General features: G+C 46.6%; 1 protein-coding gene across 3 annotated transcripts in view; it reads left to right on the top strand.

The window, feature by feature from the left end:
* SKAP2 (src kinase associated phosphoprotein 2) overlaps positions 1-15958 on the top strand; it is a 163107-nt gene that overhangs the window by 20433 nt on the left and 126716 nt on the right. For all 3 annotated transcript variants that reach the window (XM_051963490.1, XM_051963491.1, XM_051963489.1), the window contains exon 4: positions 547-654. In XM_051963490.1, coding sequence (XP_051819450.1) covers positions 547-654 — 108 coding nt within the window. The remainder of the gene's footprint in view (positions 1-546; positions 655-15958) is intronic.

Here is a 15958-nt window from a genome sequence, read left to right as displayed (position 1 = left end):
AGGTATAAATGCTACAAGCTTATTTGAGTTTTATTTTTTGTAAGTTGTTAAAAAAGCATTTTCTCTGCAAGTTGATGATCCCTGTAATGCAGCTAGGGCCATTTTATAATCTTATGTCCTTCTATGCTTTTATAATAACCTGGTGTTCAGATTGTTTCAAATGATCTATTTTATCCCGTTATTTTGTTATTGTCTGTTATTGAGTGAGGTGAATAGTATCTAGAGCTTGAAAGTTTGGCTGGATCTCTTTTGGTTTTCTCTGGTATTTTTGTATAGTGTGTATGTATACATTTGTAGTAACAGATTTCAAAATTTGCTGGAGAATATCCATTTAGAATAGATAGATAAAAACAGGTTGTGCCTTTTTTTTTTTTTTTCTGAAGAGATCTGAGGGGAGTTGAATGTAAATCACAATAGGATTGAATCTTGACTTATTTTGAAAGCACTCTTTGCTGTATTCACTAATACGCTTTAAGATTATTTTGTCAGAGCAGCCTTGTTTTAAATCATCGCATTATAAAAGGCTTTTCTTTAATTCTTTTATAGTTGATGGAGAAGATGGAGAAGAATATGATGATCCTTTCCCGGGGCCTCCAGATACGCTCTCCCAAACATCTGACCGCTGTGAAAAAGACGATGAGGCAGCCTCTGATGGTAGGTGGCCATTTCCCACAGATTCCCCTTTTTGGGGGCCGCCATGTCGAGGAGGGGGTCCTGGTTGGAAAGGGAAGATTTGGGCCTCAGCAGCCAGCTGGAGGTTTGCTTACCTTTCCAAGAACCTTTTTAAGGAACTGAAGAGCTCTCTCTAGTGGTACCGGCGGTATACTGACCTCATCCCAACGATGCAGGAGTATAACTGAAAGACCCCTTTTCTTGGAAATCGTTCTTTGAAACATTTGCAAGGGATCAGAACATTTTTGTGAATATCTTTAGTAGCCCGTTGTTGGTTAATTTAATATTATCAGATTCTTGCTTAATTTTATTATGCTTCTTAATGGCTTGCTGTATTATTTATTTTATAAATAATGAAACAGTTTGCTTGATTGATATTTTTCCCGCAAACTTCATGCAAAATGGGTTCATAAAATATTAAATTAATTATTCCTACTATGCCTTTTCACATTGAGACAGGCTTTCATTCAGTGCTGTTTCTGTATACATTTTGGTTTTTCTGGATTTGTTGCTTTAAAAAAAGGACAAAAGTTGTTTTGATATTTTATATTTAATCAGTGAAAGCAGTTTATTATTTGCCTATTTTCATGCTATCACAGACATTATTGACTATCACAAATTATGAAACTTGTTTTTGTTGTGGTGTGGGCTTTTTCTTTTGAAAATAGAAACATTGGCTGCGTCTCCAGCATCATAACCTTATAAGGGTGATCTATAGCTATAAATTAGGCATGTGTATCGATAAATTAGCCATGCATATTAATTTGTGGCACTGAAAGTTTCATATAGACATAGGCGTGATTTATGCCTTCTGCCATGATATGATGATCAAACTGTGCAGCTCCATCTCTAAGTACAATTGCTGAATGAAAATATGCTTCCCGCAACAGAGCACTCCACATTTTATGTTATCCAGATTATTCCCTTTGGAAGCATAAATTGCTTTTATGAGGTATAAAATTATGTCTATTGCAGAACAGGGATAAGTCAAGTACATGCATAAGTGATAAACATTCTAACCACTGATTCAGAATAACACAATCTTTTTTTATACTCAGAACTTTGCACAATGTGTAGCAATAATAATCATATTCATTTTATGTGGAGTTCTACGTTTTGGCAAACCTGAAGCTTTTCTTTTTAAGCAAAAAGACATTTTTTTTTTTGTTTTTGCTTTCCTATTTTAAAAGATGCTGCTTTCACTTCTGCCACGGCTTTATCATCCAAACAGAGCATTAACTTACATAACCTAGTATTCAGAAGCATATTTTCTAATAGGAAAGATTTTACAATTGACAAAGACATTATTTTTAGGTAAAAAAAAGAAATTCTTTTTATTTACTTAGTTCATTTTTTTGGCTTAAAAAGTTAAACCTTTTTGCTTTCAAGCAAGCATTATTCTGTCTGAAACTATAAATGTGAATTATTCATAGTTCATGGAAAAATGGTTTGAATTTTGTAAAGCAGAATGTGAAGATAATTTCAATTCCTTTCTTTAAAAAACAACAATAACAATAGAACAACAAAAAAGCAAAACCTCAGCAAGCTAAATATCCACATGATTGAAAAACCATTCAGTGAATTCTGTTAGGAAGACTGGACAGTTATTAAATTATGATCATGTAGTAACAAAACAAATTAACTACATCCTTCCTTTCTTATAAGTCATCAAACTACAATATCTAGGATGCTTCCAGGGCCAAGTATGTAGGCAACACATGTGTATTCTCAAAAAAAGAAGCATTAAAAGATGCCTGATTCTATATAATGATGAGAAAGTGATTTGTTATTTTTTGAAAAATGTTTGACAAAATTTGATGATTATTTGAAGAAAGGATTTCAGCATTTAGACCCTGTAAATTTAAGTTTTAGGTTTATTTATTTCATATTTGGTTTAGCAGCATTGTTTATTGGATTAATTTTTTTTTCCCTAAGGCTTTATTTTTATGAATTTAAAAAGCCCAACAAACCAGCTCCATTGCTCAGACTCCTCATCGCCAGTTATAAAATTTCATTTTGTTACATGCTTTCCTTTTTCTGGGTCTTTACTTCTTTATTTGCATTGTATTCCTTGCTGAATCATTTTCCTTCATCATGTGACCTCAGCCTAATGATGTATTAATTACTAAAAAGATAATGCTTTTAACAATCAGTATAACCAAATTAGCACAGGTCACCCAAAGGCCTTTTGTCAAATCTGATTGTTGTTTTGTCCTTTTGACTTTTCCCGTATGGTAGGCACTCACAAAGTATCTAAACTTTGATGGATTATAAACTCTAAGCATGATATGTATTTTTCATAATGCTAATGTAATTTTCAAGGTACTGAAAAGGTCAAACCTGCACATCTCTGTGTGCATTCTAAGTCTGTCTTTCCCTTTAATATTTCTTTTTCTCTGTTCCTCTGGTTCAAAAGTTCACTCAGTTCCCAAATGGCCACCTAATTTTCCAGTTATTCCCTCAAGCCATATGTGTTTTGGTTTCTTTATGGTTTATTAGGTACTGTAGGAAAGTAGCATAAGTTATATCTTCTAATGAAATTCAAGCACACTTCAGTGATGTTTCGACTTGATTGCTGGTAGCAATTAAATCACAGCAAAGGAGAATAATGCATAATCTCACAAAGTCCAGACACCCTACAGAAACGGGAAGGGACCGAACACAACAACAAACCTTCCCGGCCTTGCCAGACAGACCGTTTGCAGCCCGCTTTCTTTTATTGGCCGAGAGCCTGATTGATAGCAAAATCATAACTTGCTGCATGCTAACAGGCAGAGTTCACTTGTAGGTTATTGTGAGCTGATAAAGGGTTAGATGGAGTTTTGATTTTCGCATTGGACCTTGGAGCTCTAGATTAATGGAATTTCAATGAGAGGCTGGAGTAGCCACCGCTTTGTCAGAAAAACAGATGGAGATTCTATAGTCATGTCTGCTCATTAATACCAGTTGCTTGAAAGGTGTGCTACTTACTTCTCTATACAAAAGAGTTGAGATAATTGATTTTTGAGTGGTGTGTTTCAAAAAAAAAAGCACCCACACCTTATTGATGACTTGGTTTGTTGTAACATCAGTGGTGACAAATTTGTATATGGCTTGCAGCATAAAATAGTGTAACAATTTTTTTCTATATACATTTGAAACATTTTTTTCCTGATGGAAAATAAATTTTAGATTCAAAAGCAAAAATGAATAAAATTCTTTAGAAGAAAAAGTATTTTTTATTTGAAAATAATGATTAAAAATAATGCCAAATTTTCATTTGACAAAGGCAATTTAAGAAGGAAATATTTAAATCATTTGGAAGTTCATTTTGATTGTATGCTTTAATTTGAGAATTATTCAAGAAAATAATCTAGTAGATTGGCTTCTTAAATTTTGATGCCATCATGCACCCGAGTATATTAGGGTATTAATGGGAATTAAGCAAATTGTCATCAGATAAAATTATTAAAGAGAATGGAACTCCATATCCTGTATTAAAGATACTTTCCCTTTCAAGTATCTTAATACAGTTATGATAAGGGTCAGTGGGGTAGATGGAGTGGGTAGCATTAATGTGTGATGATTTCCCCTTCTCTAATAATTTCCTATTCTTTGGTCATTTTTCACATTTAAAAGTTATTTCTTCTAATGGAGAAATTTAAACTTTTTTGGAATAATCTGAGATAATAGGAAAAGAACATTTTCAGTTCTAATGGTGTCGTGCATTTGGAATTCTCCCTGGTAAGATGAAAGGAGGCAGGTGGTGAGGGAGAGGACCCCTTCGAGTCTGTTTTTTCTGCCTATGAAAGGTCAAAAGAACCTTGGAGGGCATTTGTTGCAAATCCGGTTCAGTCTTAGACCATCGTCATGCTGTCAATGAGAATCTGGAACCTCTGGGGAGAAGAACCTAGAAACGTAGAAAGAAAACAGAAGCCTCAGCTAGCTGTTGCTAATACTACCATCCTATTTTTCTTAGCCAAAAAGGTGATAGAAAAACCAGCTTGTGTTAAAAAAAAAAATTAGGAATTTAGGAACTAACGTTGCTTAGCGGCAGAAGCAGCCCAGAAGCTGCGGTTGTAATGGATCATTTCGATCTCATTCCTCTAGTGTACAGATTTGGTGGATAGAAATTTGGATTTAAAAAAGATAAATTGCTGGGTGATTATTCACTTTCTAAAAAAGGTTTGTTTTGGTTTGTTTGGTTTTTTGCTTTGCAAAATCCCCCTCAGGATTCCTTTAAATAGTGAGTTCTCATAGTCCACCTAAATTATGCATAGATTTGAAAACATTCCATATATAAGCAACCTTTGAGGAACATATCTGGTTTGTACAATGAGGTATCGGGCCATCCATTTCCTCCAGAAATCAGTTGGTCTGCTCTCCATCGGGCGCTGATGGATTATGAAACAATGTTTTAAAACACAGAGCGCCCTCGAATAGGAATCATTTTCCAGATCCACAGATAATCTCCCACCTTGCTTAGACATCATCTCACCACAGCCTCGTAAGATACTTTTGATTATGAAAGCTCTAATTTTGTCTATTTTTCACGTTACTCGGGAGCTGAGGGTTGGCTGGAAGGTTAGACAGACAGCTTTGTCAGCGTCTGTTACAGTAAACCTTTTTGTTTTAACTTCCTTTTTTCTGTATCAGCCAGTGAATGAATAGACTTGCGTTTTCTCCTGCAGGAGAATTGAACTCAGACTAGCAGCGTTTACTTAGTAGTCCTGTTGTATTGGATTCTCCGGCCAGGGTGTTGTTGGGGTTATCCCCAAATAGAAATGATGTACTCCTCACCCTCAGAAGCTGACTGGGAAGTCTGGGCGGCCATTAGGAAACCAGACACAAGCAAATAAGGGATAATCGTAGCACTAGGAATTATTGAGCATCTTGCGTGTACGCCGTGTGTGGGGCTTGCGATTGAGTTGGAGAGATAGGACATAATTCAATAAATATTTAACTATTTCAGAATTTTTTTCTTAAATAAAAGAAACTTAATAGTCAAAGCTATCTTAGGCAAATACCAGATGTTTTATATAAAGTGCAGTCTTTTTTTTTTTTTTTTTTGCTGAGGCAGTTGGGGTTAAGTGACTTACCCAGGGTCAACCTAACTTCAGGGCTGGTGCTCTATCCACTGCGCCACCTAGCTGCCCCGAGTGCACAGTCATTCTAATGATTATTTGTTCACAGCCTTGTAGGTAATTTGTCTTCTCTTTGTATGAATTGACTGGAATGGGTGGGAGGATGTGATCATGGGCTGCAGAGCATCGTGGGTAGGGAGCTGCTCCTGGCGTTCCATCTTGCCTCTGATGTGCTCTGTGTGCGAAAGTTGGCACCTTACCATCTGAGCCATCTCTGCTGGCCGATGGAGTGTCCACATGGGGAGTTCTCCTTTTTGGCGAAATTACAGGTTGAGGCCAGAAGAAAAAAATTTGGATGCTTCCAGGGGCCCTCCCAGTGCAGTGAGTCAGAGTTGGGCCTTGAATGATGAAACAAATGTTTGATGGAAAAGTCGGGGAGAGGAGCAGAAAGAGCAGCAGCCCAGGAGTGAGGGGGCCGGGGTCTGCTCTTGACCAGCCACGTATCTACCCTGATGGGCCTTGCTTGTCACCACTGCCCAGTCATTTATTAAGCGCTTGATGTACCAGGCCCTGTGCTACATGTCAGGGGTACAGAGAAGGGTAGAAGTGCCGTCCCTGCCTTCAAGGAGCTCCCAGTCTAATGGGGAGACCGTCTGCTAACGTGGAGAGACAGGGTGAATTGTGGGTAATCATTGAGGGAAGCTGCGAAGGTGGAGGACTGGGACAAGCTGAAGCAGGTGGGACTTGGACTGAGCCGGGAAGGAAGCCAGCCCGTAGCTGAGCAGGGAGTCCCTGCAGAGGAAGAGCCCCCATCTCTCCTCGGCTCTAAAATGAGAGGTTGTGGGACCAGATAACCGAGGAGCGCCAGGAGCACTGGGAAGCTCTGGGGGCTGTTCTGTGTCCTTGGGTGGGAAAGTGGCGTAACCCACGCTCTTGTAGAGATGGTCTGGTGACGGTGTCCAGGGCCGATGGCAGGAGAGGCCCCTGTTTGGGAGGCTGCTGTGTGTGTGAGACGAGGAGGGTGGTGGGGATGAGAGAGAACAGGAAAGGATCCCTCCGAGGCGGGAAGCTGGGTGGCCGGGAGATGGGCAGAGCAGGAGAAGTCGGGAGCCGGCTTGGGTGGGCGTATGCCGGGTTGGCAGACAGCCAGAGATAGTTCTGTCCTCGTCTGAGGACCTCAGCCCTTCCTGTGGCTGCTCTCTATGCTGGCAGTGTCCAAAGCTCGGTATCAGCCCGGGTCTCCTGAGCCCGCGCCGTGTCCCTGACCTGCCCCTTGGACCTTTCAGATCCGATGTCCTTGGACAGGCCCCTGAACCCACCCATCCCCAAACGGAGCGAATTGTCTTTCTGTTCTTTCCTAAATGAAATCAATTAAAGCATTTACCTTCTCTCCCCCCCCCCCCCCAGCCCATCCCTGTGCTCAGCTTGGCTCCCGCCCTCCTCACTCTCACCCACCCCAGATGCCTGCTCTGTGCTGGGTGCCGGGCCGGGCGCTGGTTTGGGATCTGGGAGGGGGGCAGCACATGGGTCGTGCTTTCCTGTGGAGTCAGTCTGAGTCCCAGACCTTGTCTTTGAGGAAGTGACTGGAGAATGAGGCTCAAGATGCTCCCGTGAATCTTGTTTGTACCTGAAGAACTTTTGTGCCCTGGGGAGAGAGGGAGAGGGAGACAGAGTCAGAGAGAGAGCCACAGAGACACAGAGAGAGACAGAGTGAGAGGGAAAGAAAGAGACAGAGGAGGGGAGAGATGGAGGGAAAGAGAGACAGACAGACATACTGAGAGAGAGTGAGTGGAAAGAGAGAGACAGAGAGAGATGTAGCTACTGAGAGAGATAGAGAGAGAGGGAGGGAAGGGGAGAAGGAGAGAGATTGACTCTTGTTCTTGCATTGAGAGGAGGAGAGGTCGTTTGTAAAGTCAGGAGGACTTGGGGAAGGCTCCACCCTGGGGTCTCTGGGTCAGGACTCTCCAGGGCGGGCGCCCTCAGTGCTCCAGGAGAGGAGAGGCCGCCCCCGTCTGCAGCTTCCGGGTGAGGGCATGTAGGCCCACAGGCCTGGCATCCACCAGCCGTCATCTCCTCCAGTCAGGAGCCCCTGGCACCACGCTGGGTCACAGTGATTTGGGAAGGAGCCTAGTGGGTGCTCCCGTCCATCGTGCACAGAAGCAAAAGGAGTGAGTGAAGGTGGCTCCTGGGGACCTGGGGCTGCTGAGCCTCCCGGTCCTGGGGTCCTGCTTTCTGATCCCCCAGCATCATGCAGCGAGCCGCTACGTGTTGTGACTCACCCCGAGGGTGATTTCTCTTGGAGGCCGGCACAAGGCCTAATGAGGTTGAGTGGCCCAACCCTAGGACTTGTTCCTCTGGGGAAGGTGCTGTCGAGGAGACAGTGTGATTGGATGAGGTGGGAACTGGGCGACTGGCCGGACTCGCTTGGTTCGGTGTCAGCAGCTCCCCCGTGGACCCCAGAGGTCGGGCCCAGGATGGTTCCGCATTTTTTACCAGACTAGGATAAAGATACAGCCGGACACCCATCCCGTTTGCAGATGAGCCCGGGCTGGGGCGGGAGCGGACACTGCATGGTTGAGTCACAAACACCTTGCCAGGCTCCCAAACCCTGCGGTGAATCCAGTGGGATGAATTCCCTGGGAGGGCGGGGAAAGCCTTCCCCTGGGGTTGGGAAAGTTGGGGAAGGTTGGGGGGGTGTGGTCAGTCTGAAAATGATCTGGAGGTTTTAGTGGGCTGCAAGCTGAGTGGGAATCAGCCTTGGGGTCTGACAGCCATCTCTAGAAGACCCCACCCAAGCCCTCCCAAGTTTAGCAGAGACTTGGGCTACCCTCGTTCCTGGGAAGGAGGCGACAGTCCCTCCGTCCGCAGCGCTGTGTGCCCACCCGGGGCCCTGGAACTTTAGCGGGTACGGCCTGGAGTCATGTCCCATGTGGATCGGCCAGGGGACCTGGGAAAGAGAAGGTTCAGGGGCAAGGTGGGGCTCCAGAACTGCTTTCAGGCCGGGAGACTCCTCTGCCTGGCCCCGGAACAGCCCCTGAGCAGTGGGAGAAGGCGCACAGAGGTCAGGCTAGAGCCCAACTCAGGCAAAGCTTCTTGGCCATTGGGCTGGTCCTGAGGGATGGGCTGCCTCGGGCCGTCTCCAAGGGATGGACTAAGTGCTTGCTGGAGGCCCCTTCTGATTTTATGTGAATTGCATTTTCCCGTTCTGGATCTTTCTGTGGGCCGCTCTTTGATTATTTAAGGGGAACTTCTAGTTGATTGAATTTGGAACAAGAATGTGCTTAACCTTTTTACTAATACCATATATAATTGTCTGAACCAAGCTCCCCCCCCCATGACCCTTTTGGGAATTGGTTCTAAATGGGATTTGTGTACAGGTTAAATCCCATTACGTGGAACTCCATGGGGCGAACCATAGTCTTTGCTTTTATTGAATGAAGCTTGAAATAAGAGTTTCTCTCCAGGGGGCTGGACCATTACTATGATTTTCTCTTGCCTGTGGAGTGCACGGATACGTGTGGCCAAGAGGTGGTGCGAGCGCCTTTGGGGACCCTCGTGGGTTGCTGAGACTAACACACAGATGGGAGCTGCCCCTTTGCTTCTCGGGTGCCCGTGGGCCCGGGCCCTCGGGCCTGAGCTGGGGCCCTCCACGAGCCTTGTTCCTGCCCACCATGACCGCTCTGCCCAGGGTGTGGTTTTGTGCTAAGAGGTGCCCAGAATCAGGGGCAGAAGCTTGGGTGTGTTTGTTGGAGGTGAGGGGAGAGTTAATCCTCCATCCCGGGGCCCAGCTCTGACCCCCTGAGTTCTGGGCTGCTAGAGCCTCGTGGAGGGGTCTCAAGGTGCCTTCTCAGTTTCCTCCCCCAAGGACTTTTGAGAGATTTCAGAGGCCCCCAGCAGGGCCTCCATCTTCCCCTATGGGAGGTTACAGGCGGGGGGCTGTTCCCCTGCTTGGGAGGCTCTGAGGTTCCCGTGAGGGGCATCTGACTGCGTCTCCCCACCAACCTGGGCCAAGTCCTCGTGGGGCTCACTGAGTAAAGACGAGGGAAAGGGAGCCTAGGAGGGAGACGGTGAGAATGGCTGTGCAGTCGTGCTTCAGGCCCTCTCCTCGGATGCATGTCCCCGGGATCCCACAAGCTAACCCGCCCGCTCGTTGTGGCCCCGTGGGCCCCTAGCCGAGCTCTAGCCCGAGTCAGAGGCCCCTCCCGCCCCGTTCTCCGTGGCCCTCCCTGCTCGCTCTGCCCAGGCCCATTTCTTTGGTGTCAGGGCTACCTGGCTGAGCTTTCCAGTAGCAAATGATTGTCTCAGAGATTAAGCCATGTGTGTCTAAGTGCTTTTAATGCACATTAACTTAATGAGTTCAATTCTCCCCATCCTATTGGCAAAGGCTCATTCCCGAGGCAAGAGGAAAAGGTTTCTTTGCTCCACTTCTCCCTCCTGCCCTTTTCACCTGGGCTTATGACTAGTGAAAGGGAGAGAAGTTAGCCACCCTTGATGTGGGGCTCCCCGGGCACCTCGTTTTGCGTGAGCTGGTGCTGAGGGGCCGGGCCCACCGAAAAGGCCCTTCTGCCCTGGGAGCTCGATCCCATTTTCCGGCCCTGCCCCAGGGCAGATGTTCTTCCAACACTAGAGGGACCAGATGCAGCCATTGGGGCCAAAACGTGCTTGTTCCTTGCAGGCGTTCTTCGATTCTCCTCCTCCCAGAGGAAGGCTCTGGGTTCAAGGGGCTGAGTAGTGGGATTTCCCGCCTCGAACTCCTATACTTATGGCTCGCAATTAGAGCAGCACTGGAGAGAAAATTGCAAAAAGGGGGTGGGGGACACGGGGAACAAATCTTCCAAATCTATCATTAAGTTTTCGGTTAACAAACTTTGTCTCTATATGACTGGGAAAGGAATGGAAGCCGGCAGTGACTTCTGCAGAGCAGAACTGGGTGACTGCCTGGAGTGCAATTGCTCTTCCCTTCCTGCCATGCTCTTTCCCAAAATATTGAGTTCTTTTATTCTAAGGAACTGAGAGATTAATATGTTAATTAAAGGAAGAGTATCACAGGCCTAGTTTTAATATCACTGTTGCATTGTGTATATTTTTACAATTGCTGTGCATCTGGCAAAAAAGGTAATTTTCTCACATTCTCAGCTCAATAGAAATCTTGTAATTTCACCATCTTTAAATTATGTGTCTGAGCGTGTGTGTGTGTGTGTGTGTATGAACACGTACATACATATGTCCCCGTGTCAGTTGGAGATGGGATTTTATTCTGCATCTCTCATAGTGATGTTCTTTGTGCCTCTGACAGTCCGTCCAGATGGTAGGTTTTTTCCTGGTGGATGTTTATAATCTTAGGGATAAGGACTGGGTCTGGACGTGTGTGATTTCATTGGAAGAAGGCTTTCCCAGAGGAGGAGATGCCCTCCACCACTGCAGATAGAGGCTACCTGCGGCTTGTTGCTGATGAGAGTTCCCTCTGAGGCCTCAGAAGTTAAAGCAGTCTGCGTCGGAGGCGGGCCTTGAACCCGGACTTCCGGGCTCGGAGGCCCTCCTCCGTTTGGTTATGTCGCTCTTTACATTCTGTTTTATGATCCACTCGTGTCATGTAAAAGCCAGGGCTCGTGTTGTCAGGAGAGCGGTCAGTCTGGGACTTTATGGGGAAGCCGGCCCTCCAGTCGAAGCGCCTTATTGTCCTCATAGCATGAGATCTTCCCAGTCTTGGTTTGGGGGTTAGAGTGGACCCTCCATAGAGAAGGCATCTCCTTCTTTGACTCTTTGCCCTCTCTGGTACCCCCTGGGCTTCCCAGAGACAACTGAGTAATGTTGAAGTAGGAATCGTGAAGATCTGGGCTTGGAGGAAGTATCCTGACACGTGCCCAAGATTTAGGGAGCAGAGTGCAGAGGGCCCAGAGAGGGGAGCGGTGCAATGGATTCACATTCTACGGGGTTAGCCCAGGAGGGAAGGGATGGTTTAGGATGAGATGCAGGAGATGGCATGAGGAACAAACCTGCTGGGAGTGAAGAGGCCTGGTGTGGGTGCACAGGGCCTGGAGGGCCCCAGGGGACTCGCTTTGACACATACAGAGATAGATACATGTATATCCCTGCCTGTGTGTGTATATATACAGCCACATGTACATGTGAGGAAAGGAAAAGACTGAGATGGGGACAGGCTATGGAGAGCCTTGGGGGAGAGTCACGGAGGCAATGAAGGCAATGGAGGTGATGGAGGTGTTAGAGATGATGGAGGTGTTAAAGGTTAGGAAGGTGATGGAGTCATGGAGATGATGGAGGCGATAGCAGTGTTAGAGATGATGGAGTCATGGAGGTCATGGAAGCTATAGCAGTGTTAGAGGTGATGGAGTCATGGAGGTGATGGAGGCTATAGCAGTGTTAGAGGTGATGGAGTCATGGAGGTGATGGAGGAGATAGCAGTGTTAAAGATGATGGAGGTGTTGGAGTCATGGAGGTGATGGAGGAGATAGCAGTGTTAGAGATGATGGAGTCATGGAGGTGATGGAGGCGATAGCAGTGTTAGAGGTGATGGAGTCATGGAGGTGATGGAGGAGATAGCAGTGTTAAAGGTGATGGAGGTGATGGAGGCAGTAGACTCTGGAGCCTCTGAAGTGATGGCCCTTCTACTGCCCAGGCTGACTGTTGTATCCACAGGTCACCCTGCTCTTTCTTTTGGGTCACTTGTCTTTTGACCATGGAGGAGGAACAAAATAGGACGTTTGGGCATTATCGGTTTGGTTGGGAGTTGGTTGTGCCTGAGGAAACATGGGAGGCTCTTGGCTAACCTCAGGCAGATCGTTCAGTCACTCCTGTAGCCTCCATCACCTCTGTCACTTCTGCCATCTCCTCTGCTCATGGCTGTGGGACTCCTCTGCGGAAACAGAGTGGATTTGTTTTTTGCACGATTTGTATTTCATTTTGATGGGTGCAACGAAGACCACATGTAAGGAAAGATTTTAGAGATCCCATATTCCTGTTCTCTCCATAAAAGAGAAGTCCAAAGGACTTCCGCAGAGACCCAGCTAATTAGCTGTACAGGGAGGCCTTCCGGCTTCCCAGGATGGGGGGGCGCTCTCGTTCCCAAGGGCCTTGGGCTGCCTCCATCTGTGACGGCAGAAGCAAGGGGACCTGAATGTGGGAGAGGGTGAGAAAGAGGGAGGAGTGTCAGTGACTCCTGTGGGCCAGGGAGGAGGGGGTGCTCCTGGGCCTTCCCTGCCTCACTCAGCTCCCGGTAGTGAGCCGCTGAAGACTCCTGAACAGAAGCGAGATGGGACTGCCCGTGGAAGGAGAGTTTGGCAGGGGGATGGGGGGGGGGGGGAGGGATGGCTGCTGCCAAAGTAATCTGGGTGGGCCTAAGGGAGGATGCGTACAAAGGGGTTGGCAGCAGGGCCAGAGAGGGAGGGGATGGGCACCAGGGACAGCGCCGAGGCAGGATCAGGCCAGCCGAGAACCAGCTCTGAGGGTGGAGGGAGAGGACCGAGCGGCTTCTCGCTTAGAGGCCTTGTTGACCCCTGCGGCAGGCTGGCCACCCCTGGCTTCGTTACTTGAAGTATTTGTAATCCTGGAGGTGCTCCCTACTCAGTGCCCCACGTGCGCCCAGCACCGCATTGGGGGGTCCAAAGGCGAGATGGTTGCACCCCATGGAGCGCATGTTTTACATTGGAATGGACAGCTGAGGGCAGTCTGGCAGCTGTGAGCCAGGCTGAGGAGTGAGGGCCCCTGCCTCAGGGGATTGGGGGCATGGGCCCAGAGCTAGAGGGGCCCCAAGTTCTAGTCCAACTCCTGCCTCTGAGCTTTCCATCTGCGCTTCCTGTCCAAGATGCCCGCCATCTTGGCGGCACCGCGTCCCGCTGTCAGGGCCAGGGAAACTTGGGTCTTTGAAGGGCCCAGAAGGCATTGCCACAAAGGCCGCTGACTGGTGACCCAGGCAGTGTCGTCTCTGGGTCGGAGATCTGGGATCTCACTACGGGGCCAGAGCCGCGATGTGGCGTTGCTGCGTCTGGGGTCTGACAATGGGAGGCTGCCCCCGTGCCATCCCCGTCACTCCTCATTCTTACGTGGTTCAGGATATTCCCTGTTTCTGTTCCAGCACTTGTCTCAACAAGCCAAGAGCAGGCAGGGGCCCCCCTAGAGGGCAGAACTGGGGATTTTCCAGGGCTGTAAATATTGTGATTGATTGATTATTAATTGGTTATAAATATTGCAAGTTGTTGTGATATGCCAGGAAGCAAAATTAGAAATTTGTCACTGGCTTGTTCTCTATGACTTGAAGCATCTAGAAAATTCCAGAAATCAGTTTCCAGAATTCCAGTTCTGGAATGACCAGAACATTGGCTGCCGCTCCATTGCCCTCGAGGAAGGGACGTTTTCTCTGGAGCTTTTAAACATATTTGAACCTGAGTCTCTGGGCTTCTGTTGGACTCACTCCCAAGATAACGGATTTAGAACTGGAAGGGCCTCAGGAATCATGGAGTCCAGGGGACGTGGTGCTTTCTGGTATCACAAGCCTCTTTGCAATGAATGTGCCTGTGCACCCATTCTTAGAACGGTGGTTTTAAATACGTAAAAGGAAACCAGTGATGGCGGAGTTATTGAGAAAAGTTCACACTCCCTAGGTTAAGAACCCCGCTCTAATCCAGCAAATAGATTTGTAGGTAAGGAAACTGAGCGGTAAAAGTGTCTTGACCAAGAGCGTGAAGGTTGTGGGTGTCCGAGGTAGGATGTGCTTCTGGGGCTCCAGATCTTTCCCCTCCATCATGGCACCTCGGTGGCCGTCTTTGTCCAGCTGCTCACTGACTCTTTTGGAACATTCCAGACCAGGGCTTATCTCATGATAAAAAGTCCCCTGAGGCAGCTCACCCCACTTTGGAACATCCATATTTGTCAGGAAGGGTTTCATAAAAGTGCCTAAGTTTGTTCCCACTTCTGCCCCAGAGAGCCAATGTCATGGACCACTGTCCCGCCAGGTCTTCCCCAAGCTGAACTTCCTGCTATTTCAGCTGATCCGCAGGATATTCTCCTGGATGTCCAGGCTCTCCTTCTGGGGGGAGGGGGTGCTACCTGATTTATCGGAGTCTTTCCCAAAAGAAGATGCCTGGATCTAGCAGCAGGAAGTTGGCCATTGGTGGCTTGATGGGCCAGAGGAGGGTCAGGATGTCATCTTGTGCCTCCCTATACAGCTTCAAGTAACTCTGCCAGTGGTTTTTGTAAAGCTGGGAAGTCAGTGTGTCCACTGAGGCCGAGCTTGTCACCCCCCTAAAGCCCCAGTCCCTGTTCACACACATTTAATTCCCATGTCTGTTACACTCTCGCTTTTACAAGGCCCTTTAGAGACATGAACTCAAGGAGGGTGGGAAGTATCTGTAGGGAGATGCTGTAGAACAAATGAGTGTTAACATTAACTTGGAACCATCACATGCCTTATTCTCCCTTAGAGGGGCCTTTTGCAGTCCCAACATTTCAGTGCTTCTAGAATTTATGACTTCGGTGTTTTGGGTATTCCAGCAAACCTTATGACAAAAATGTTAGTAAGATCAATCAGCAAGTATTTATAAAGCACCTCTTGTATGCCAGGAAAAGTGTTAGACATTGGGATTACAGCCACAAAGAATGGAACAATCTCTGCTCATGATGAGCCTACAATTGAATGGAGGAGATAACAAATAATAATAAAAAATAGCAGCATTATATAGCTTTAAGGTTTGAAGATTTTACAACTATTCTCTCATTTTGTCCTCACAATAGCCCTGAGAGGATTATCTCAGTTTTACAGATGAAAAAATAACACACACACATATATATGTATGTGTTTACACATATGTGTATGCATATAAAAACACACCTTCAGACACATTGGTTAAAGTAATTTTGGGGAAAGAGCCCAGCAGTTGGGCAGCTCAGAGCAGATCTCTTGCAGGATATGGTGTAAGAAGTATGTTTTAAAGGAAGAAAGAGACTCTTGAGGTAAGGAGAGGAAGCACGTTCTAGGGCACAGCAAAGATGTGGAGATTGGGTAGAATTACCGAAGGTTGGGGCCATATTGTAGAGGGCTTTTAAAGTTCAAAAGAGGAATTTAGTTTTTTTCTGAAGGCCAGTGGTCTTCCAGAGCAACAGTGTACATCCAGTATTGGTGGGATTGTGTTTTAAGACACACATTTCATGGCCATTGCCTTGATGTTTTTTGCTCGACTCTGCCGCCTGTTTTTTAAAATAGCTTTTTA

Source organism: Antechinus flavipes, chromosome 5, assembly GCF_016432865.1.
Source record: "Antechinus flavipes isolate AdamAnt ecotype Samford, QLD, Australia chromosome 5, AdamAnt_v2, whole genome shotgun sequence".
In the NCBI taxonomy this organism is placed as follows: Eukaryota; Metazoa; Chordata; class Mammalia; order Dasyuromorphia; family Dasyuridae; genus Antechinus; species Antechinus flavipes.
This window is presented reverse-complemented; position numbering and strand designations above follow the sequence as displayed.